General features: G+C 43.1%; 1 protein-coding gene across 1 annotated transcript in view; it reads right to left on the minus strand.

Moving 5' to 3' along the window:
• Positions 1 to 25,003, minus strand: part of tango6 (transport and golgi organization 6 homolog (Drosophila)) — a 217,185-nt gene that overhangs the window by 180,993 nt on the left and 11,189 nt on the right. The window contains exons 4-5 of the mRNA XM_060838313.1: positions 9,305 to 9,452; positions 2,564 to 2,700 (exon numbers count right to left, since the gene is read on the minus strand). Of these exons, the coding sequence (XP_060694296.1) occupies positions 2,564 to 2,700; positions 9,305 to 9,452 (285 nt within the window). The remainder of the gene's footprint in view (positions 1 to 2,563; positions 2,701 to 9,304; positions 9,453 to 25,003) is intronic.

The following is a 25,003-nucleotide window of genomic DNA, read 5'->3' on the forward strand; positions in this document are numbered from 1 at the left end:
CTCTGACTCCATGCACAACTTCCCACTGTCCTTGATTTGCCCTAATCTTAGTCTTGTCATTCTTTTATCTCTTATATTTCTATAGAAAGTTTTAGAGTTTTCCTATTTGCCAATGACTTTTCATGTCCCTACCTCGCTTGTCTTAGTTCTCTCTTCCTGTCTTTCCTGGCTACCCTGTAACTTTCAATCGCCCTAATTGAGCCTTCACATTTCATCCTAAAATAAGCCATCTTCTTCCTCTTGACAAGAAAATCAACTTTGCTCGTAAACCATGGCTCCTGCGCTCATCAGTTTCTTCCCTGCCTGACAGGTACATACTTATCAAGGACACAATAGCTGTTCCTTGAATAAGCTGCACATTTCAAGTGTACCTATCCCCTGCAGTTTCCTTCCCCATCCTTGAAATTCTAAATCTTGTCTAATTGCATCGTAATTGTAGGTCCCCCAGCTGTAGCTCTTACCATCTGGTATATACCTATCCCTTTCCATTGCTAAAGTAAACATAATTGAATCGTGGTCACCATGACCAAAATGCTCACCTACCTTCAAATCTAACACCTGGACAAATTCATTACCCGGTACCAAATCTAATGTGGTTTCGCCCCCTTGTTGGCCTGTCTACATACGGTGTCAGAAAACTATCCTGCACACAATGGACAAAAACTGAACCATCTGAAGTACTGGAACTATAGTATTTCCAGTCAATATTTGGAAAGTTAAAGACCTCATAAAAACTACCCTTCACTCTCACTCCTATTGAGAATCATCTTTGCAATCCTTTCTTCAACATCTCTAGAACTATTTCAGAGGCCTATAGAAAACTCCCTACATGGTGATCACTCCTTTCCTCTTTCTAATCTCAGCCCATACTACCTCAGTTGACAATCCTCAAACGTCCTTTCTGCAGCCATAATACTGTCCTTGACTAACAATGCCACACTTCCCCATCTTACCATCTTCTGTGTTCTTTCTGAAACATCTAAATCCCGGAACCTTCAACAACCATTCCTGTCCCTCTGCTACACGTCTCTAATGGCCACAACATCGATGTCCCAGGTACCAACCCATGCTGCAAGTTCATCCACCTTAATCTGGATGCTCCTGGCATTGATACAGACACACTTCAAATCAACTTCTTGCTTGCCGGTGCCCTCTTGCAACCCTGAAACCTTATTTTGGACCTCCCTACTCTCAACCTCCTCTATACTCGAACTACAATTTAGATTCCCTATTATCACAGGACTGTTAATTTAGACACCCAGATAACGGTCTAGGGATCTGGGTTGGAATTTGCCACAGCAGATGGTGGAATTTGAATTCAGTAAATATCTGGAGTTAAGAATCTAATGATGACAATGGATCCATTGTCAATTATTGGAAAAACCCATCTAGTTCACTAATGTCTTTTAGGGAAAGAAACTGCCATCCTTACATGTGACTCCTGACCCACAGCAATATTGTTGACTCCTTACTGTCTTCTGGGCAATTAGGGATGGACAAGATATGCTGCCTAGCCAGTGCTGCCCTCATCCCATGGATGAATAAAGGCATAAAAAAGATCATTTCGGGAGTGGGAATGCGTCAAAGCTCAGCAAAAAGAAAGGAAATGGATGAATCTCTCAGACAAAGGGATGGAAAACATTTTCCTTAATTCTATTTGCCAAAGCTATCTCATGTCCCCTCTTTGCCCTCTTGAATTCCCTCTGAAGTATACACCTACTGTCCTTATACTCCTCTGGGGATTCACTCAATCACAGCTATCTATACCTGATACATGCCTCCTTTTTCTTGACCAAAGCCTCAACTTCTGTAGTCATCCAGCATTCCCTACACCGACCAGCCTTGCTCTTCACACCAACATGAACACAGTCTCCAAACTCTCTTTCAAAGGCCTCTCACTTCCTAACCATCCCTTTACCTGTGAGTAGCCTCCCCCAATCAACTTTTAAACGTTCTTGGCTAAAACGATCAAAATTGGCATTTCTCCAATTTAGGAGAAAGTAAGGACTGCAGATGTCTAAGAGTCAAGAATTGAAAAAGATGGTGCTGGATAAGCACAGCAGGTCAGGCAGCATCCAAGGAACAGGAAAGTTATGTTTCAGGCATAAGCCCTTCAGCATCCTTTTCCATAATTCTAATAGTTATGATCACTTGCCCCAAAGTGTTTCCCCACTGACTTGTGCCCTGCCTTATTTCCCAACAGAAGGTCACATATTGCTCCTTCTGTAGTAGGCACATACACACTTAAATTCTTCCCCATCCAAGCCCTTAACACTATGACAGTCCCAGTCCATGTTTGGAAAGTTAAAATCACCCATCATTACAACCTCATTATTCTTAGAGATATCTGAAATCCCCTTGCAAATTTGCTTCTCAATTTCCCAGTGACTATTGGGATACATGTAATACAATCCCAATAAGGTGATCATTGCTTTCTTATTTCTCAGTTTGTGCCCAAACAATCAACCTATATTTCCCCACTCTGTACTCCATCTACACTGGCCATACTTATGCACTCTGATTTCTAAACAAACATGTACTTTGAAAAGTTCCCCGTCTTTACCTGAGGGCACACCTGCCTGTAGTATTCTTCAACAGATAGACACTGCTGAGGACAGGATGCCAGAATCCTGGCAACAATATCACACTTTCTCCAATCAGCAGCTGCTGCTTCTGCACTTTGACCTCCAGCAATTCCAGCTGTAAACATAAAAGAAAGAAACTGAGAAGTAGTCTCAAAGTAGGTCAACACACAATTTCAAACTCACCCTTCCTCCCCGAACATATCCCCAAATCAGTACACATAAACCCCAAGCAGACATCCAACTCACCCTCCATGTCAAACTTGAGCACACCTCAAACCATGTGCAGAACCCATGAACACACATTTCATCTTCCATGTCCTACCCCGTGCACACTCTGAACCATAAAATACAACTCCCAAACACACATCTAACTGCTCTCCCAAATCACTACACCCTAAACTTGTTTACACAACCCCACAAATCAGTCTATACTAATTAACACTAAACTCCTAATGCACCCAACCAAACACACTCCTTAAACACCTAACTCTTCCAATCCCCCTAAAACCTGTGTGCATCCACTGAAACTTGTGTATTACCAATACCTGAACAAAAGATTTTTGCAAAATGTTTTGTCTAAGCTCCAAAGTTCCATATATAGCAACCGACATCAACACGCTGATCACAGTGTTGACTTCTGGTTTTGAAAGTAACTGCCATATAAGTTCATAAGATAAAGGAGTAGAATTAGGCCATTCAGCCCATTGTGTCTGCTCCATCATTTGATCATGGCTGATATGCTCCTCAACCCCATTTTCTTGCCTACTCTCCATATCCCTGCAACCAATACCAATTAAAAATCTGTCTAACTGCTCCTTAAATTTACTCACTGTCACAGCATCTACTCACTTTAGGGTAGCAAATTCCAAAGGTTCACAACCCTGACTAGTTTCTCCTCAACTGTTTTAAATTTGCCACCTCTTATCCTAAGACTATGAGCTGGTCCTAGAATGCCCCACAAGACGAAGCGTCCACTCATGTCTATTTTATCCACACCTTTTATCATCAATATTATCTCAATCTGATCTTCCATCATTCTTCTACATTCCAAACAACGTAGGCCTAAGCTGTTTAATCTCTCTTCATACAACAAACCCTTCCTCTCTGGGATCAATCTCGTGAAACTCTTCTGAACTGCCTCCGATGACACAACATCTTTCCTCAATTAATGGGAGCAAAACTGTGCACAGTACTCCACATGCAGTATCACCAATACCTTGTACAGTTGCAACAATACTTCTTTAGCTTTATATTCTATTCCTTTAACAATAAAAGCCAACTTTCCATTCACTTTATTATCTGCTGTACCTGCTTGCTATTTTTGTTTGACTCAAGAATGAGTATACCTAGGCCCCTGTGGACCGGAGCACCCCGAAATTCTCTCCCCATTAAGATAATAGGTCGCTTTCCCATTTTTTCGACCCAAATGCATGACCTCGCATATATCAACATTAAACTCGATCTGCCAGGTTTTGGCCCAACCTCCTTAACTATCTATATCCATTTGTAAGGCTCTTATTTCCTTAATGCAATTTACTGCCGTCTGTTTTGAGTTGTCCAACGATTTGGCGCTAAAGGCTTCTATCCCTGTATCCAAGTCATTAATGTAGATTGCAAATAGCTGGGGTCAAAGGACCAAATTGTGTGGCACCTCACTAGTCACATCTTACCATTCAGAAAAAAAATCATTTATTCAGACTCTCTATCCATCAGCCAGTCATCAGTCCAGGCTAGTAAATTACCCCTAATCCCATAAGATTCAATCTTGTGAATTAACCTTTTGTACGGCACTTTGTCAATTTCTAGAAGTTCAGATAAATTACATTTACAGCATCCCCATTATCCGCCTTGCTTCTTACACTTTTAATTAACTCTAACAAAATTTAGTCAAACATGATTTGCCCTTCATGCTGACTCTGACGGATAGTGTTTTGACTTTCCAAATGTCCTGATATTGCTTCCTTGATAATTGATTCCAACACTTTCTCCACAACAGATGCTAAAGTAACTGGTCTGTAATTTCCCACATTTTGTCTCCCTCCCTTTTTGAATAAGGGTGTTACGTTAGCCATTTTCCAATCCACTGGAACCTTTCCAGTGGGCAGGAAATTTTGGAATGTTGTAAGCAATAGATCTACTGTCTTTACTACCACTTCCTTTAATAGCCTAGGATATAGGCCATCAGGCCTGAGGGACTTGTCTGTCCTCAATCCTAATAGTGTGCTTAGTACCTTTTCCCTATCAATGTTGATTGTTTTAAGTTCTACCTTATCTATCGTGTCTGACGTGCCTGTTCCAAATGAATGGTACTATTGTCCCCCACCATGAAAACTGAGGCAAAGTATTGATTCAGCACCTCTGCCATCTCAGTGTTCCCCACTATTAGCTCTCCGGTTTTATCTTCCAAGGGACCTATATTCACATGAGCAACTCTCTTCCCTTTTATATACCTATAGAGGCTTTTGCTATCCTTTTGATATTTTGTGCTAGTTTTCTTTCATAATTTACCTTAGCTTTTTTTAGCAAGAGGAGATAAGAAAATTAGTGAATGCTGCTCTCACACCCGCTGAACCTGTAAAAAGCCCCATACACACAAATTCAACATCCCAAACTTATGCAGAGCCCCTAAAACACAGGACCTATCCCCCAAGTGTACTGCCCACAATGTGTATACCTCCGTCATAAACCTGTGTACACCAAACTCCACCTGATCCCTCCATTGAACATACTACTCCTACACATCTCAAACGGGGGTAAAAATGACTAATTCATCTGATGCTTATGGGAGCTACCTTTTGACTTTCAGGGGCTCCTTTTTCATTCTCAGTAACTTTTTTGTGACGTGATCTAGTAATTTAAAACTACACTATTTGTGTTGATTTGCAGGGTGTTTGAGCTCACAAACAGAATTAGTAGAATTCTTCAATATTCTCAAAAATCATAAACTCACCAATAATTTCCAAGAGACCCCAGCATTTAAATCAGCATAAGACAACACATATGTGGCTTGCTTAAAGATTTGTAGCTCGGGTGCCGGCTGTCGTAGTAGGGGTACGTTCGCTGAGCTGGGAAGTTGATTTGCAGATGTCTTGTACCCTGTCTAGGTGACATCTTCAGTGCTTTGGAGCCTCCTGTGAAGCGTTGTTGTACTTTAAGTCTTTTGGAATTTATTCGGTTCCATTCCTGCTACTTCCGGTAGCTCGTTGTAAAGGCAGATATATTGGTTCTAGTTCTGTGTTTGTTGAAAGAGTTTGTGAACGAGTGCTATGCCTCTAGAAGTTTTCTGGTTGACCTCTTTTTAGCTTATCCTATGATCGTTGTGTTGTCCCAGTCGAACTTGTAGTCCTTGTCATCTGTGCGTATGCCACTAGGGACAGCTGGTCTTGGCGTTTAGTGGCCAGTTAATGTTCATGGATACAGATTACTAGTTGTCTGCCTGTTTGTCCTATATAGTGTTCCTGCAGTCTTTACATGGAATCTTGTACATTAAGTTTGTCTTACGCATGATGGGTATAGGGTCTTCTGTCCTGGTGAGTTGTTGTCTGAGGGTGGTTGTCGGTTTATGGGCTGTCATGTATCTGAGTGGTCAGAGAAGTCTGGCTATCAGTTCTGAGATTTTTTTTATATAACGTAGGGTGGCTAGTGAATTAGGTCATGGCATGTCCTCATCGTGTTGTGTCTGATTGGTATCTGCGGATTAAGTTACGGGTATATCTGTTCTTGGCAAAGACTCCGTGGAGGTGTTCTTCTTCTCTTTGTAGGTTGGGAGTGCTGTAGTGTATCATAGCCCTTTTGAACAGGGTCCGAATTCAGCTTCTCTTGTGCGTGTTCAGCTGGTTGTTGTTCTAGTTCAGGATCTGATCCGAGTGTGGTGTTTTTGTACACTTTTGTGGTGCAATCATCATTTGGCGTTTTTTCTACCATCATATCCAGGAAAAGGAGTTGATTGCTGATTTCCACCTCTCTCATAAATCTAATCTCTGAGAGCATGGTGTTGATAATCTGGTGTGTAATCTCAATTTCTGTTCTCTTAATAATAACAAAAGCGTTGTCCACATATATGATCCAGAGATTAGGCTGGATTTGTGGTAATGCTGTTTGTTCAAATCTTTGCATCACTGCTCCTACTATGAGCCCTGACTTGGGTGAGCCCATAGGTGTTCCATTGACCTGTTCATATATTTGTGAATGTGAAGTGTGTCGTCAAGCACAGGTCTAGTAGTTTATGAGTATGCAGTCTTTGTTGATAGGTTCCCCATCGTGATGCTTGTTCTGTTATTTCAAGAGGTTGGCTATTGTCACCCTGGCTAGAGTTTTGTCAATTTAAGTGAACAGTGCAGTTACATCAAATGAGGGCATTGCTTCGTCCCTGTCTATGTTTATGTTCTTGATGTTGTCTAGGAATTCATGTGATGATTGTATGGAGTGTTTGGATCCACTGTCAAGGTATTTCAGTTTTTGTTGAAAGTTTTTTGCCATATATTCTTTTGAATATATTCGGTCTTGTCCATAAGAACAGTCATTCGAATATATTCAGAAAGCAGAGAAGCTAACTGCAGATAATGACACCTACCTAAAGAGGGAGAGTGATCCCATACCACAGCTAACCAATAGAATAAACAATACACTACAAAAAATAGGGCTGATAACCAGGATTGACCTACAAAGGATGAAACCAGAAAGCAACAACACCCCAAGATTTTATGGATTACCCAAGGTACACAAACCAAACATATCAGTTGGACCTATTGTGGCACTCCCAGAAACTCCATTGCATAAACTGGCAAAAAAACTTCAACAAAAACTGAAACACCTTGTCAGCGGATCCAAACACTCCATACAATCATCACACGAATTCCTAGACAACATCAAGAACATAAACATAGATAAGGACGAAGCAATGCCCTCATTTGACGTAACTGCACTGTTCATTTAAATTGACAAAACTCTAGCCAGGGTGACAATAACCAACCTCTTGAAATAACAGAACAGGAACCATGACGGGGAACCTATCAACAAGGACTGATCAAAAGGACGATCAAACTACTAGACCTGTGCTTGAAGACACACTTCACATTCAACAACCAAATATATGAACAGATCAATGAACACCTATGGACTCACCCATCTCAGGGCTCTCGGATTTGAGAGAGGTGGAAACCAACAATCAACTCCTATTCCTGATGATAGAAAGAACACAGAACAGTGAATGCACCACAAATGTGTACAGAAAAGGCACATGCGGACCAAATCCTGAACTAGAACAACAACCACCCGTACACACACAAGAGAAGGTGAATTCAGACCCTATTCAAAAATGGTCTATACAAAGAGAAGAACACCTCTACAGAGTCTTTGCCAAGAGTAGAAATACCTGCAACTTCATCCACAGATGCCTAACATACAAACAACGCAATGAGGACATGCCACAAATTAAGTCAACAGCCTGCTACCTTCTCTAAAAAACATCTCGTAACTGACAGCCAGACTTCTCCGACCACTCGGATTCATGACAGCCCGTGAACTGACAGCCACCCTTAGACAACAACTCAGGAGGACAAAAGATCCTATACCCATCATGTGCCAGACAAACACAAATTACAAAATTCCATGCAAAGATCGCATGAAACACTACAGAGGAAAAACAGGCAGACAACTAGCAACTTGCATCCATGAACATCAACTAGCCATTGAACACCACAACCAGCTGTCCCTAGTAGACATACACACAAATGACAAAGATTACAACTTCGACTGGGACAACACAAAGATCATAGGACAAGCTAAACAAGCGACAGCCAGAGAATTTCTAGAAGCATGGCACTCATCCACAAATGCCATTAACAAACACGCAGAACTAGACCTAATATACCGGTCACTGCAATGAACAATCAGAACCAGCAACTGGAAGCAGCAGGAATGGAACCAAACAAATTCCAGAAAACCAAGTACAGCAGCACTTCACAGGAGGCTCCAAAGCACTGAAGGTGTCACCTAGACTGGGGACGAAACATCTGCAAATCAACTTCCCAGTTTGGCAAACATATCCATAACAATGACAACACACCAGTTAGCAACTAAAATTTTGTTCAAAATAATTGACACACATTTCGACACACAAAAAGCCATCATTCCAAACAAGTTATCTGCAGACTAATGAAATCATAGCTAATATGCTTCCATTACATGTACACAAATACGTAAGATGCAAGTAACTATCCTTGTACAGTTCCATAAAAACAGAATGGCATTTAATAACTAACCGCATTCACAACAGTAACAAATGCATTTTCCCACATATTGTAAAAACTCTTGAATCCATCCAGCTTCAGGTGTTGACAACACGGTGTATTTAGACTCTCACAGGAGCAGAATAAGAACAATTCATCAATATCCTCAATAATCATCAGTGCTCCATTGAAATTAAAGCTGCAACATACAAGCATTGCATTAATTTCCTAGACACCATAGTAATTAAACTGACAAGGCATAATTCAGCAATTTTTAAAAAAATAATTGACAAACTTTTTCACACAAAAATCGAATCACTTACAAACATGCTTACCAAAGACCATGTGATTCCCACCTATTGTGTGAACACTATACGATAAACCCAGATCATCCGGAATCCCAATGCTGCGCAAGTAATCATCTCCAAAGCTCTTCCCAAACAATGCCAGCAAGGCCTGTCTGATCTCCATATTGGCCTGATTGCTTACCTCCAGCTCCTTCCACTATTCCTCTGACCACTGCCTGAACACCATTTGGCTTCATCAGTCTCTCGGAGAGCAGCTGCCCACAGCGGTGACGCAGCCATGCTGGGGTTTGTGAGAATGTTTGTGTTTTTCCAACACACACGGACGCCACCTGCAAGCCCACATGAAGATCAACAATATGTTAAAAACACAAACATTGCACACTCCCTAGTCAAACACCTCTCTCCTCAGAGAAGTATTACGGCAGAGACAAACAGCCAAATCAAATCAGCCTCCCTGTATTTGCAACACCATAAAATTAAAACATTCAAAGATCCTCAAAACTGATCCAAATGATTCCTAACCAGACTTTTTGAATAAACAGTACCAGGCTTTGTGAATAACTGACACCAGACACCAAGTTATAGCTTAAACAGAAGAGCTAACAATTTATGAATAATGCAATAGTTTGAGCAAAGATAAGCAACAAGGGAACACAATAAATGTCTATCATTTAAACACAACCTTCTTCAATTTGAGTCCCCAATCACATAAAGAGACAAACAGACACAGTTCAGGGTTGGTCTAAAGGAAAACAAAACAAGCGAGATGCAGGTAGCCTGACTCTATCATCCATAACATTGCAGGCACACAGGATAACATTTCATTTGTTTTTTGAATATATCAATGCATGTAAATAGCTTTCAGTAGGCTCTGGAAACAAATTCACTTAATATCGAGATTCTATTCTCTAAACTTTCAATCAGTTGTTAATGAGGAAATAACCAGGGAGCAATTAAAGCTCCATCTTGTACTTTTTCAGGCACAATCCTTTTGATTTACACACAGCTAAAATAAACCAGTTCAAACTTTTATTTGTTTCTTTGTCTGGTTGTCTCCCTATGAGGCTCCAGTTAACATTCAAACATCTGCCACCTTTGAGTACAATTCATGTCGGGAAATGAAATTTTTGGAGTGTTTTTTGAATAAGAATCAACCCACAATTAACTTCCAGTCCTGGCCTCAAACATAAATCAAGTGGTTGTTGTGTTTTTAATAAAAAATGCTACTGCTCACAGACTAAACGTCACATTCAGCTCTCAGTTCACAGCTCCAAACCAGACAAACAAACCTCAGCAAGGGTTCTAACACCATGAATAGCTTCTCGTTTTTTGCAAAAAAAGGCTTCCTCATCTAGCCAACTCACTAGACTGTCCCCACCTTCCTTAGCCACAATTTCACGGGTCCTAGTCTCCCCGCCTAACGGAAACAATTTCTTAGCGTCTACCCTTTCCAAGCCATGTATTATCTTGTAAGTTTTATTAGATCTCCCCTTAATCTTCTAAACTCCAATGAGTACAATCCCAGGATCCTCAGCCGTTCCTCGTATGTTAGATCTACCATTCCAGGGATCATCCGTGTGAATCTCCGCTGGACACGCTCCAGTGCCAATATGTCCCTCCTGAGGTGTTGGGCCCAAAACTGGACACAGTACTCCAAATGGGGCCTAACCAGAACTTTATAAAGTCTCAGTAGCACATCGCTGCTTTTATATTCCAACCCTCTTGAGATAAATGACAACATTGCATTCGCATTCTTAATCACAGATTCAACCTGCATGTTTACCTTTAGAGAATCCTCGACTAGCACTCCCAGATCCCTTTGTACTTCGGTTTTATGAATTTTCTCACCGTTTAGAAAGTAATCTATGCTTGTATTCTTTTTTCCAAAGTGCAAGACCTCGCATTTGCTCACATTGAATTCCATCAGCCATTTCCTGGACCACTCTCCCAAACTGTCTCGATCCTTCTGCAGCCTCCCCACTTTCTCAGTACTACCTGCCTGTCCATCTAACTTCGTATCATCAGCAAACTTCATTAGAATGCCCCCAGTTCCTTCATCCAGATCATTAATATATAACGTGAACAGCTGCAGCCCCAACACTGAACCCTGCGGGACACCGCTTGTAACCTGTAAGAAGCTAGCAACAGTGAAGAGAAGGTTGGTAGGTTTTTTGTCTGTGGCCTTCCTACAGACATTAAATCTTGAGAGTTTTACCTTGTCTTTCAATCATTTAAGGGATATGAAGGTTCACTGATCAAGCTAACATCACAACAGCCAGTCGACTTTGTTACATTTAACAACAGAATGAGAGCAGAAGCAGCAAAGAATGCTGCATTCTCCTTGCCTGCAGTTGTAGCTGCTGCACTGCATGCTCAGATGCATTGGTATTCTTCATCTGAAGCATCTTTGTAAGGTCAGAAATCTCATCAGTTTTGTGAAGCATTTAACTGCCCTTAACCAAGAAATCAGATTTCTCCGTGGATTGATGCACAAGGACAGACTGGATTTTGTTTTCAGATTCAGAGAACTGGCTCGATTCCACTCGATTTGGAGGGATGGAGTGGTTACTAGGACTGTGGATTTAAGAACTTTACTGGTGAACTTTTTTTCCACATGGGAGGATTCAAACTCTAATTACTGAAATGGACTTGTAGTTTTTGTTATTATAATCACTGTATGTTGTGTGTAAATTACTTGCTTGAATATTGGCTGTCAGAGTCTTATGAAAGCTGGTAATGCCATTAGATTAGATTACTTACAATGTGGAAATAGGTCCTTCGGCCCAACATGTCCAGACCCACCATCCGAACAGCAACCCACCCAGACCCATTCCCCTACATTTACCCCTTCACCTAACACTACGGGCAATTTAGCATGGCCAATTCACCTAACCTGCACATTTTTGGACTGTGGGAGGAAACTGGTGCACCCGGTGGAAACCCACGCAGATACGGAGAGAATATACAAACTCCACACAGAAAGTTGCCTGAGACAGGAATTGAATGCGAACCACTGTGCCACCCATTGGTTGTCATGAAATCATAAAAGAAGGGAATGAGAATGTGCATAGGGTATAAGCAAGCAGGGCAAGGGTTAAGCTCAGTTTTGTGAAACAAAAAGTTTAGTTAAGCATGACTCGGATCAGATAAGAACTCACAGTTAACAATGGGGTGCTGGAGGCAAAGGTAATGGGTTAATATGGTGGAAAAACATTCATTATGTAGAGCCATTTAACAACATTGGAAGCATTCAGCATGTAATGCCAGATAACAAGGGGAAAAGTATCCACTGTGTGAATCCAGTTAACAAGGTTAAGAACAAAAATTGTATAACAGTAAAGAACAAAGAAAATTTACAGCCCTGGATCAGGATCAGCCCTTTGCCCACCCAAGCCTGAGTTAATCCAAATCCACTGTCTAAACCTGTCCCCAATTCCTAAGCATCTGTATCCCTCTGCCCCCCACCTACTCATGCATGTATCGACCACCTTAAACTTTAAATGAATCGATCATGCCTGCCTCTACTATCTCTGCTGGCAACGCGTTCCAGGCACCTACCACCCTCTATGTAAAGTTCTTGCCACGTGTATCCCCCTTAAACATTTCGCCTCTCACCTTGAAAGCGTGACCTGGTGATACTTGGTCTCTGCTATTGATAGTCAGTGATTATAACGGTCACGCAATTAATATGTATATTGCCTTATCTGAATGCTTCTCCCTGTAAAATGACTATATAGTTCATTGAGAAACTGCTGTTCCAGAGAAGACCGGGAACTCGTGTCCCTGCACACATGTGCGATCATTCTCTCTCCCTCCAAGGCCCGGAACAATGATGAAGAAGGTAAAACTATACTGTGTCTCTGTTTTTTTCAACTGAGGGGGAAACGGGACAACAATAGCTAGGGTTTAAAAGGATGGGGGAACCAACTGAAATGTATAAAATTTTAGTAGGGCTGGACAAACTAGATACAGGAAGGTAGTTTTTCCTGGTTAGGGAATCTCGAACCAGAGAACAATATCAGGATTTAGGACAGAACATACAGGACAGAGATGGGGAAAAATATCTTGATTCAAAGGGTAATAAATCTGTAGAATTCTCTATCACAGAACTGTGGAGGCCAAGTCACTGAACATATTCACAAAAAAAAAATGAATTTTTAGATTTTAAAGACATCAAGGGGTATTCAGAACCAGTAGAAAATGGCTATGAAATACAGGAATAGTCATGATCATATTGAATGGCGGAGCAGGCTTGAAGGGGCAAATGATCTATTCCTGCTTCTAGTTTAACTACTTTAAAGCTCTCTTGCAGTCCCTCATGCTCCATCTATTCATTCAAATCTCTGTGACCAGTACCAGAATCACTTCAGTATCCAATCCCTCATCGCCCCTGTAGTGACTTAAAATTTTATAATTCCCAATACTGTTTAGAAGAACTTCAGAAAGAGCAGTAGTAACAGATCATTCAGCTATTCAACTAGAGAAAGTGAGGACTCCAGACATCTACTTCAAACTCTCAGACTCCCATAGCTACTTGGACTACACCTCCTCCCACACACCCTCCTGTAAAAACACTATTCCTTACTCCCAATTTCCCTGCCTCTACCTCATCTGCTCCCAGGAAGTCCTATTCCACTCCAGAACATCCGAGATGGCCTCCGACTGCAAGGACCATAATTTCCCCTTCCTTGTGGTCAACAATGCCCTCCATTTCCTCCACTTCCTGCACCTCCATCCTTGGACCCAGCCCTCCAACTGCAACAACGTCTCCTCCACATTGGGGAGACAAGACTCCAACTTGCAGAATATTTCAGAGAACATCTCCAGGATAGATGCACCAAACAACCCCACCGCCCTGTGGCCGACCACTTCAACTTCCTCTCTCACTCCGCCAAGAGACATGCAAGTCCAAGGCTGCCTCCACCGCCAAAACCAAGCCACCTGACACCTGGAGGAAGGGCACCTCATTTTCCACCTTGGGACCCTCCAACCACACAGCATCAATGTCAATTTCACCAGTTTCCTCATCTCCCCATGCCTCTCCTTATTCCAGCCTCCAACTCTGCATCACCCCTTTGAAATGTCCTACCTGTCCATTTTCCTTCCCATCTATCCACTCCACCCTCCGCTCCGACCTATCACCATCACCCCCAACCTTCATTTACCTATCACCTTCCAAGCTACCTTCCCCAGCCCCACCCACCTATTTATCTCTCAGCCCTCCTGGACCCCTCCCACCCAATTTCCTGATGAAGGGCTTATGCCCACAATGTCAACTCTCCTGCTCCTCGGATGTTGGCTGACCTGCTGTGCTTTTCCAGCACCACACTTTTTGATTCAGCTATTCAAATCTAGTCTGCCATTCAATGAGATCATGGCAGATCTGCTATTTCAACACCATCTTTCTGTACTATTCCATCCCCCTTGATGTTTTTAATCTGTAGAATTATCCTAATCTCAATGACTAAGCCTCCACGGTACTTTGGAACAAATAATTCCAAAGATTCAGTACCTTTCAAGTGGAAAATATTCCTTGTCATCTCAGTTCTAAATGGCCTGCCCCATAATTGGTATAGGATCCCACTGTGTTGACAGCACATCCCACCCCAACCAGAGGACACATCCTTCCTGAATCTATCCTGTCGACCCCATTTAAGGATTGTGTATGTTTGAAACACAGAAATACAGAAGACAGAAGCAGGAGGCCATTCAGCCTTTCGAGTCTGCTCAGGCATTCATCACGATCATTGCAGATAGCCCAACTCAGTAGCCTAATCCTGCTTTCTCTCCATAACCTTTGCTCCCATTCATCTCAAGTTTTTTATCTAGCCGCTTCTTGAATATTTTGGCATCAGCTACAGCTACTTCCTGTGGTAATGAATTCCACAGGTTCACCACGCTTTGGGTGAAGAAATGTCTCATCCCCATCCTAAATGGTCTATCCCAAATCCTCAGAGTGACCCCTAGTTCTGGAAACACCCACTATCAGCAACATCCTCCCTGCATCTAACCTGTCTAGTCTTATTAGAATTTTAGAAATCTCGTGATTTCCCCCCCTCAATTCATCTGAACTCCAGCAAAATAATCCTAATGTAGTCGATCTCTCCTCAGACATCAGTCTCGCCATCTCTGGAAGCAAGCTGGTAAACCTTCTTCTAAACTCCAGGGAATACAATCGCTCCAGCCTAGATATCAGCTTCGTAAACAGTTGTTACATTCCTTCAATGACAAGTATATTTTTCCTTCAGTGATTTCCAGCATCTGTAGTATTTTGTTTCTATTCTCCTAATCGCTTGTGTTCTAATCTTGTTCGGTTTGCCATTTTGGGCAGGACCCTTCTTCAAGACTAGGGAGAGGGAAGGGGGCTGAAAGATAAATGGGGGTGAGGCTGGGGAAAGGTGGGTGGGATGGCGATAGGTGGGCAAAGGTAGGTGGTAATGGTAATAGGTCAGTGGGAAGTGTGGATCGGATGGGTGGGAAGGAACATGGACAGGTAGGTCAGGTCATGAGGGTGGACCTGAGTTGGAGGAGAGTTTGGATCTGGATGGGATAGGGTGAGGGGCGTTTTGAAAACTGGTGAATTCAATGTTCGTGCCATGGTTGTAGGCTCCCAAGGTGAAAGATGAGGTGCTCCTCCTCCTGTTTGCAGGTGGCCTTGTATAGGTGGTGGAGGCAGCCCAGAACGGATATATCCTCATAGGAGTAGCAGGGAAAATTGAAGTTGATGGCCACAGGAAGGTGGGTTGGTTGATGTGTATGGACCAGAGATGTTCCTTGAACTGTTCGGCGAGTTTGCACTTGGTGTCTCTGCTGCAGAGGAGACCAAATTAGGTAGGAGGATGTACAAGCATATCTCTGCTGCCTGGGGGCAGCTTGGATGCGGGTTTTGCTTGGATGTGGGTTTTGCTTTGCGAACCTCTTGCTAACATTATCGAAAGCTACTAAAAATCCAAGTCGACCACCTCTTCCAGTTTCTCCTTATCTGCTATGTTAATCAAATCCTCAAAAACATTACAGGATTGACAAACATGATTTCACCTTCATGAGAAAAATGTTGACTCATTATTTCCTAAGTGTGAATTTTCCTTATAAGTTCAAAGAGATCAATTGTCGGCTTCCAAGAGATCAATTGTGTTAAGGGATTCTGTAGTCCGAGATACAGATAGACGTTTCTGTGGCCAGCAGTGAAAAAGCAAAATGGTGTGTTGCTTCCCTGGTGCCAGGATCTAGAATGTCTCAGAGAAGGTGCAGAATGTTCTCACGGGATAGAGGGGCCAGCAAGAGTTCATTGTCCACATCGGAACCCACGATATAGGAAAGGAAAAGGTTGAGATTCTGAAGGGAGATTGGAGAGTTTGGCAGGAATTTCAAAAGGAGGTCCTCAAGGGTAGTAACATCTGGATTACTCTCAGTGCTACGAGCTAGTGAGGGCAGGAAGAGGAGGATGGAGGATAGAGCAGAGAGCAGATGAATGCATGGCTAAGAAGCTGGTGTAAGGGAAAAGGATTCACGTTTATTGATCATTGGAACCTCTTTTGGGTTAGAAGTGACCTGTACAAGGACGGATTGCACCTAAATTGGAAGGGGACTAATATGGTGGCCAGCGACCATAATTCTATTCATTTTAAAATAGTTATGGAGAAGAATAGACCAGATCTAAAAGTTGGAGTTCTAAATTGGAGAAAGACCAATTTTGACGGTATTAGGCAAGAACTTTCAAAAGCTAATTGGAGGCAGATGTTCGCAGGTAAAGGGACGGCTGGAAAATGGGAAGCCTTCAGAACTGAGATAACAAGAATCCAGAGAAAGTATATTCCTGTCAGGATGAAAGGAAAGGCTGGTAGGTAGAGGGAATGCTAGATGACTAAAAAATGAAGGGTTTGTTTAAGAAAAAGGAAGCATATGTCAGGTGTAGACAGGATAGATCAAGTGAATACTTAGAAGAGTATGAAGGAAGTAGGAATATACTTATGAGGGAAATCAGGAGGGAAAACTGGGGACATGAGATAGCTTTGGCAAATAGAATTAAGGAGAATCCAAAGGGTTTTTACAAATGCATTAAGGACAAAAGAGTAACTAGGGTGAGAATAGGGCCCCTCAAAGTTCAGCGAGGCAGCCTTTGTGTGGAGCTGCAGAAAATGGGGGAGATACTAAATGAGTATTTTGCATCAGTATTTACTGTGGAAAGGATATGGAAGATACAGACTGTAAGAAAATAGATGGCGACATCTTGCAAAATGTCCAGATTACAGAGGAGGAAGTGCTGGACATCTTGAAATGGGTAAAGGTAGATAAATCCCCAGGACCTGATCAGGTGTATCCGAGAACTCTGTGGGAAGCTAGAGAAGTGACTGCTGCGCATCTTGCTGAGATATTTATATCATCGATATTCACAGGTGAGGTGCCAGAAGACTGGAGGTTGGCAAACGTGGTGCCACTGTTTAAGAAGGGCGGTAAGGACAAGCCAGGGAACTATAGAGCAGTGAGCCTAACTTCAGTGGTGGGCAAACTGTTGGAGAGAATCCTGAGGGAAGGATGTATATGTATTTGGAAAGGCAAGGACTGATTAGGGATAGTCAACATGGCTTTGAGTGTGGGAAATCATGTCTCACAAATTTGATTGAGTTTTTTGATGTAACAAGGAGGATTGATGAGGGCAGAGCAGTAGATGTGATCTATATGGACTTCAGTAATGCTGAAGAGTGATGAGCAAGATTAGATCACATGTAATACAGGGAGAACTAGCCATTTGGATACAGAACTGGCTCAAAGGTAGAAGACAGAGGGTGGTGGTGAAGGGTTGTTTTTCAGACTGGAGGCCTGTGACCAGTGGTGTGCCACAAGGATCGGTGCTGGGTCCTCTACTTGTCATTTACATAAATGATTTGGATGCAAGCATAAGAGGTACAGTTAGTAAGTTTGCTGATGACACCAAAATTGGAGGTGTAGTGGACAATGAAAAGGGTATCCTCAGATTATAATAGGATCTTGACCAGATGGGCCAATGGGCTGAGAAGTGGCAGATGGAGTTTAATTCAGATAAATGCGAGGTGCTGCATTTTGGGAAAGCAAATCTTAGCAGGACTCATACACTTAACGGTAAGGTCCTAAGGAGTGTTGATGAACAAAGAGACCTTGGAGTGCAGGTTCATAGCTCCTTGAAAGTGGAGTCGCAGGTAGATAGGATAGTGAAGGCGTCATTTGGTGTGCTTTCCTTTATTGTCAGAGTATTGAGTACAGGAGTTGGGAGGTCATTTTGCGGCTGTACAGAACATTAGTTAGGCCACTGTTGGAATATTGCGTGCAATTCTGGTCTCCTTCCTATCGGAAAGATGTTGTGAAACTTGAAAGGATTCAGAAAAGATTTACAAGGGTGTTGCCAGGTTGGAGGATTTGAGCTATAGGGAGAGGCTAAACAGGCTGGGGCTGTTTTCCCTGGAGCGCGGAGGCTGAGGGGTGACCTTATCGTGGTTTACAAAATTATGAAGAGCATGGGATAGGGTAAATAGGCAAAGTCTTTTCCCTGTGGTCAGGGAGTCCAGAACTGGAGGGCATAGGTTTAGGGTGAGAGAGGAAAGATATAAAAGGAACCTATGGGGCGACTTTTTCACGCAGAGGGTGGTAAGCGTATGGAATGAGCTGCCAGAGGAAGTGGTGGAGGCTGGTACAATTGCAACATTTAAGAGGCATTTGGATGGGTATAGGAATAGGAAGGGTTTGGAGGGATATGGGCTGGGTGCTGGCAGGTGGGACTAGATTGGGTTGGACTGAAGGGTCTGTTTCCATGCTGTACATCTCTATGACTCTATGTTAGGTCTGTAGGTGTGTGGTTTCTTTGTCTCTCCTGTCTTAAATCATGAGGTTACATTTGCCACCATCCTATTTTCAGGAACCGTTCTGTATTCAAAACTGTAAAAGATAATCACCAACTTAAGACTAGCTGTACAGTCACAGCTGCCAACATTCTGCAATCAAGTCCAGGGTATTTATCTACTTTTAAGTCTCATTAACATTAATATTTTGCAGTTCCTTGTTTACACTCAGACCAAGATGCTTCACTGATCCTGGAAAGCAATATAGGACTTTTTTTTTTGAAAACGGTATTTTTAAAATTCAGTCGAAGGATGAGCATTACTGGCTAGGCCAGCAAGTATTACCTATTCATACTTGCTCTTGCAAGGGTGGTGATGAGTTGCCTTTTTGAACTGTTGCAACCCATGTGTTGTAGGTAGACCCACAACATGATTAGGGATGGAGTTCCAGAATTCTGGCATAGCAACAGTGAAAGAATAGCGATATATTTCCAAGTCAGGATAGCGAGTGACTTTGAGGGGAACTCGCTGATATTGTTGTTCCCAAACATCTGCTGCCATTGTCCTCCTAGACTGTCACAATCATGAGTTTCAAAACATTTGCGAATTTCTGTAGTGCAACTTCTAGGCAGTACATACTAGTGTTAGCAAGGTTTGGAAGTGGAGCAACTGAATTTTTGTGAATGTTGTGTTAATCAAGCAGACTGCTTTGTCCTGGAAGGTGTTAAACTTCTTGAGTGCTGTTGCAGCTGCACCCATCCAGGTAAGTGAAGCAGACTGGTGACTTGTAGATGGTGGACTGATTTTGTTTGGGGGGGGTGGGGGGGAGAATGACTTACTTGTCACAATATTCCTGGCCTCTAACCTGTTCTTATACCCATTGTATACACGTAGCTACTTCAGTTCAACTTCTGGTCAATGGTAACCACGCCAGGATACCAATAGTGAAGGATTCTGTGATGGCGTTTTTACAGTTCTGGTCGCCACATTACCAAACGATGTGGATGCTTTGGAGAGGGTGCAGAGAAGGTTTATGAGGATGTTGCCTGGTATGGAAGGTGCTAGCTATGAAGAGAAGTTGAGTAGGTTAGGTTTACTTTCATTAGAAAAAAGGAGATTGAGGGGGGGACCTGATTGTGGTTTACAAAATCATAAAGGGTACAGACAGTACATTTGGATCGGCTCAGGCTTGGAAGGCTGAAGAGCCTGTTCCTGGGCTGTAAATTTTCTTTGTTCTATAATTTGATGCAGTGCGACTTCTCACCTTGTCCACCCCAGTCCAACACCAGCATCTCCACATCAAAGAAAAAGCAGTAGACCTAAGAATTGGGAGCTATTTAAATTTCAATAAAAGGAGGACAAAAGGGGTTAATTAAGAGGGGGAAAATATAGCAGAAGAATAACCTTGCATGATACACAAAGTGACTGTAAAGCTTTGATAAGTAAGTGAAGAGAAAAGATTACAGTCAAATATCAGGAAATTTATAATGAGGAACAAAGACATAGCAGACCAATATAGCAGACAGTGAAAGTCTTTTTCCTAGAATGATGATGTCAGCGTGTACAAGGGGGCATAACTACAAATTGAGGGGTGATAGATTTAGGACAGATGTCAGAGGCAGATTATTTACACAGAGTGGGAAGGGTGTGGAATGCACTACCTGCTAATGTAGTCAACTCAGCCACATTAGGGAGATTTAAACAATCCTTAGATAAGCACATGGATGACTTTGGGATAGGGGGACGAACATAGAACATAGAAAAATACAGCGCAGTACAGGCCCTTCAGCCCTCGATGTTGCGCCGACCGAAGCCTACCTAACCTACACTAGCCCAATAACCTCCATATGCCTATCCAATGCCCGCTTAAATGACCATAAAGAGGGAGAGTCCACCACTGCTACTGGCAGGGCATTCCATGAATTCACAACCCGCTGAGTAAAGAATCTACCCCTAACATCTGTCCTATACCTTCCACCCCTTAATTTAAAGCTGTGTCCCCTAGTAACAGCTGACTCCATTAACTGAAAAAGGTTCTCACTGTCAACCCTATCTAAACCCCTAATCATCTTGTACACCTCTATCAAATCTCCCCCAAACCTTTTCTCCAATGAGAACAGCCCCAAGTGCCTCAGCCTTTCCTCATATGATCTTCCTACCATGCCAGGCAACATCCTGGTAAACCTCCTCTGCACTCGTTCCAATGCCTCCACATCCTTCCTATAGTATGGCGACCAAAACTGCACGCAATACTCCAGATGAGGCCGCACCAGAGTTTTATACAACTGCAACATGACCTCAGGACTCCGGAACTCAATTCCTCTACCAATAAAGCCCAGTACACCATATGCCTTCTTCACAGCACTATTTACCTGGGTGGCAACTTTCAGAGATCTGTGTACATGGACACCAAGATCCCTCTGCTCATCCACACTACCAAGTAGCCTACCATTAGCCCAGTAATCCATCTTCTTGTTACTCCTACCAAAGTGAATGACTTCACACTTAGCTACATTGAACTCCATTTGCCACCTTTCTACCCAGCTCTGCAACTTATCTATATCCCGCTGTAACCTGCCACATCCTTCGTCGCTGTCCACAACTCCACCGACTTTCAAGTCTTCCGCAAACTTGCTCACCCAGCCTTCAAGCCCCTCCTCTAGGTCGTTTATAAAAATGACAAACAGCAATGGTCCCAAAACAGATCCTTGTGGAACACCGCTAGTAACTGCACTCCAAGTTGAACATATACCATCAACTACTACCCTCTGTCTCCTTCCAGCCAGCCAATTCCTAATCCAAACCTCTAATGCACCCTCAATGCCATACCTCCGTAGTTTTTGCATTAGCCTGCCATGGGGTACCTTATCGAACGCCTTGCTAAAATCCATATACACCACATCTACTGCTTTACCCTCGTCCACTTCCTTGGTCACCTTCTCAAAGAATTCAATAAGGTTTGTGAGGCACGACCTGCCTTTCACAAAACCATGCTGACTATCCTTGATCACATTATTCCTATCCAGATGTTCATAAATCCTATCCCTTACAATTCTCTCTAAGACTTTGCCCACAACAGAAGTGAGACTCACTGGCCTACAGCTACTAGGGCTATCCCTACTCCTCTTCTTGAACAAGGGGACCACATTCGCCATCCTCCAGTCTTCTGGCACTATTTCCGTAGACAACGACGACATAAAAATCAAGGCCAATGGCTCCGCTATCTCCTCCCTAGTTTCCCAGAGGATCCTAGGATAAATGCCATCAGGCCCAGGGGACTTATCTATTTTCATACTTTCCAGTATTCCCCAGACCTCTTCCTTACATACCTCAACGCCATCTATTCTAATCACTTGTGACTCAATATTCACAACAGCAACAGAGTCCTGTTCCTGAGTGAATACTGACGAAAAGTATTGATTTAGTGTCTCTCCAATCTCCTCCACCTCCACGCACAACTTCCTACTACTATCCTTGACCGGACCGATACCTACCCTAGTTATCCTTTTATTCCTGACATACCTATAGAAAGCCTTTGGGTTTTCCCTAATCCTACCAACTAAGGACTTTTCATGTCCCCTTCTCGCTGCTCTTAGCTCTCTCTTTAGATCCTTCCTGGCTACCTTATAACTCTCAATCGCCCCAACTGAACCTTCACGCCTCATCCTTACATAGGCCGCCCTCTTCCCTTTCACAAGGGATTCCAATTCCTTATTAAACCACGGCTCCCTCACAAGACCCTTTACTCCCTGCCTGACTGGTACATACTTTTCAAGGACACCCATTAGCTGTTCCTTGAACAATCTCCACATATCATTTGTGTTCTTCCCTTGAAGCCTATTTTCCAATCCACGCATCCTAAGTCATGCCTTACTGCATCATAATTTCCCTGCCCCCAGCTATAACTCTTGCCCTACAGAGCACTTATCCCTCTCCACCACTAGAGTAAAAGTCACCGAGTTGTGGTCACTGTCCCCGAAGTGCTCACCTACGTCAAAGTCTAACATCTGGCCTGGTTCATTACCTAGAACCAAATCCAGTATAGCCTCACCTCTTGTTGGCCTGTCTACATATTGTGTCAGGAAAACCTCCTGCACACATTGGACAAACACCGACCCATCTAATGAACTCGAGCTATAGCTTTCCCAGTCAATATCTGGGAAGTTAAAGTCCCCCATAACAACCACCCTGCTACTTTCACTCTTCTCCTGAATCATCCTCGCAATAGTTTCCTCTACCTCTCTAGGACTATTAGGAGGCCTGTAGAAAACTCCTAACAGGGTGACCTCACCTTTCCTATTTCTAACCTCAGCCCAAACTACCTCAGATGGCAAGTCTTCCTCCATCGTCCTTTCCACCGCTGTAATACTATCCTTGACAAGCAATGCCACACCTCCCCCTCTTTTACCCCCATCTCTGACCCTACTAAAACATTTAAACCCTGGAACCTGCAACAGCCATTCCTGTTCTACCCACGTCTCTGTAATGGCCACAACATCGAAGTCCCAGGTACCAACCCACGCTGCAAGTTCACCTACCTTATTTCTTATACTTCTCGCATTGGAGTATACACACTTCAAGCCACTTTCCTGTTTACAGGCACCCTCCTTCGAGATCGATGCCATGTTCCTAACCTCCCTACACTCAAGGTCCTGTACCCTAAAGCTACAGTCCAGGTTCCCATGCCCCTGCATAGTTAGTTTAAATCCTCCCAAAGAGCACTAGCAAACCTCCCCCCAAGGATACTGGTGCCCCTCAGGTTCAGGTGTAGACCATCCTGTTTATAGAGATCCACCTTCCCCAGAAAGAACCCCAGTTGTCCAGAAACCAGAATCCCTCCCTCCTGCACCATCCCTGTAGCCACGCATTTAACTGTTCTCTCTCCCTATTCCTCAACTCTCTATCACGTGGCACGGGTAACAAACCAGAGACAACAACTCTGTTCGTTCTAGCTCTGAGCTTCCAACCTAGCTCCCTGAAAGCCTGCCTAACATCCTCACCCCTCTTCCTACCTATGTTGTTGGTGCCAACGTGGACCACGATCTGGGGCTGCTCCCCCTCCCCCTTAAGGACGCGGAAAGCACAATCAGAGACATCACGTACCCTTGCACCTGGGAGGCAACATGCCAATCGTGAGTCTCTGTCGCCCCTGCAAAACCGCCTATCTGTGCCCCTCACTATTGAGTCCCCAATAACTATTGCTCTACCTTTCTCCACCCTTCCCTTCTGAGCAACGGGGACAGGCTCCGTGCCAGAGGTCTGAACCTCGTTGCTTAACCCTGGTAAGTCATCCCCTCACAAGTATCCAAAACGGTATACTTGTTCTTGAGGGGAATGACCGCAGCATCGGGGTTGCGCCGACGAGCTGAGAATAGTTCACATGACGGCGCAACATCGAGGGCCGAAGGGCCTGTTTTGTGCTGTATTGTTCTATGTTCTAACCCACAACATTAACTCTTCTTTTCTCTCCACAAATGCTGTCAGACATGCTAATTTCTCTCACAAATTTGTTTTGCTGCAGTCAGAATAAATTAGCCTTTTTTCCGATTGGCAATCAGTGACTATCGGAGCACTCCAAGGATCAATTTTAGAATGCCTAGTCTATTTATAAAATGTAATAATGATTTCAATGGGAGAACCGAATGTAACAACTCCCCTTTTGCAGATGACACAAATTGAAGTGGAAGGATGAACTTTGAGAAGAAAGCAGAGACTCTTCAGTGCAATTTAGACAAGTTGAGTGAATGGGCAAACAAGAACATCAGAACTTGGTGCATGTGTAGGCAATTCATCTACTTCGGCTGACTCCATCATTTAATATAATCATGACTGATCTCATCCCAAACTCAATTCCACTTTCTTGCCTGCTCTCCACAATTTTCAAATCCATTACTAATTAAAAATCTGTACATCTCCTCAAATTAATTCAGTGTCTCACTGCACTCTGGGGTAGTGAATTCGACAGATTCATGACACTCTGACAGAAGTAATTCCTCCTCAGCTCTGTGTTAAATCTGCTATCCCTTATCCTAAAGCTATGACCTTTCATTCTAGATTGCCCCATCAGG

Source organism: Hemiscyllium ocellatum, chromosome 17 (genome assembly GCF_020745735.1).
Source record: "Hemiscyllium ocellatum isolate sHemOce1 chromosome 17, sHemOce1.pat.X.cur, whole genome shotgun sequence".
In the NCBI taxonomy this organism is placed as follows: domain Eukaryota; kingdom Metazoa; phylum Chordata; class Chondrichthyes; order Orectolobiformes; family Hemiscylliidae; genus Hemiscyllium; species Hemiscyllium ocellatum.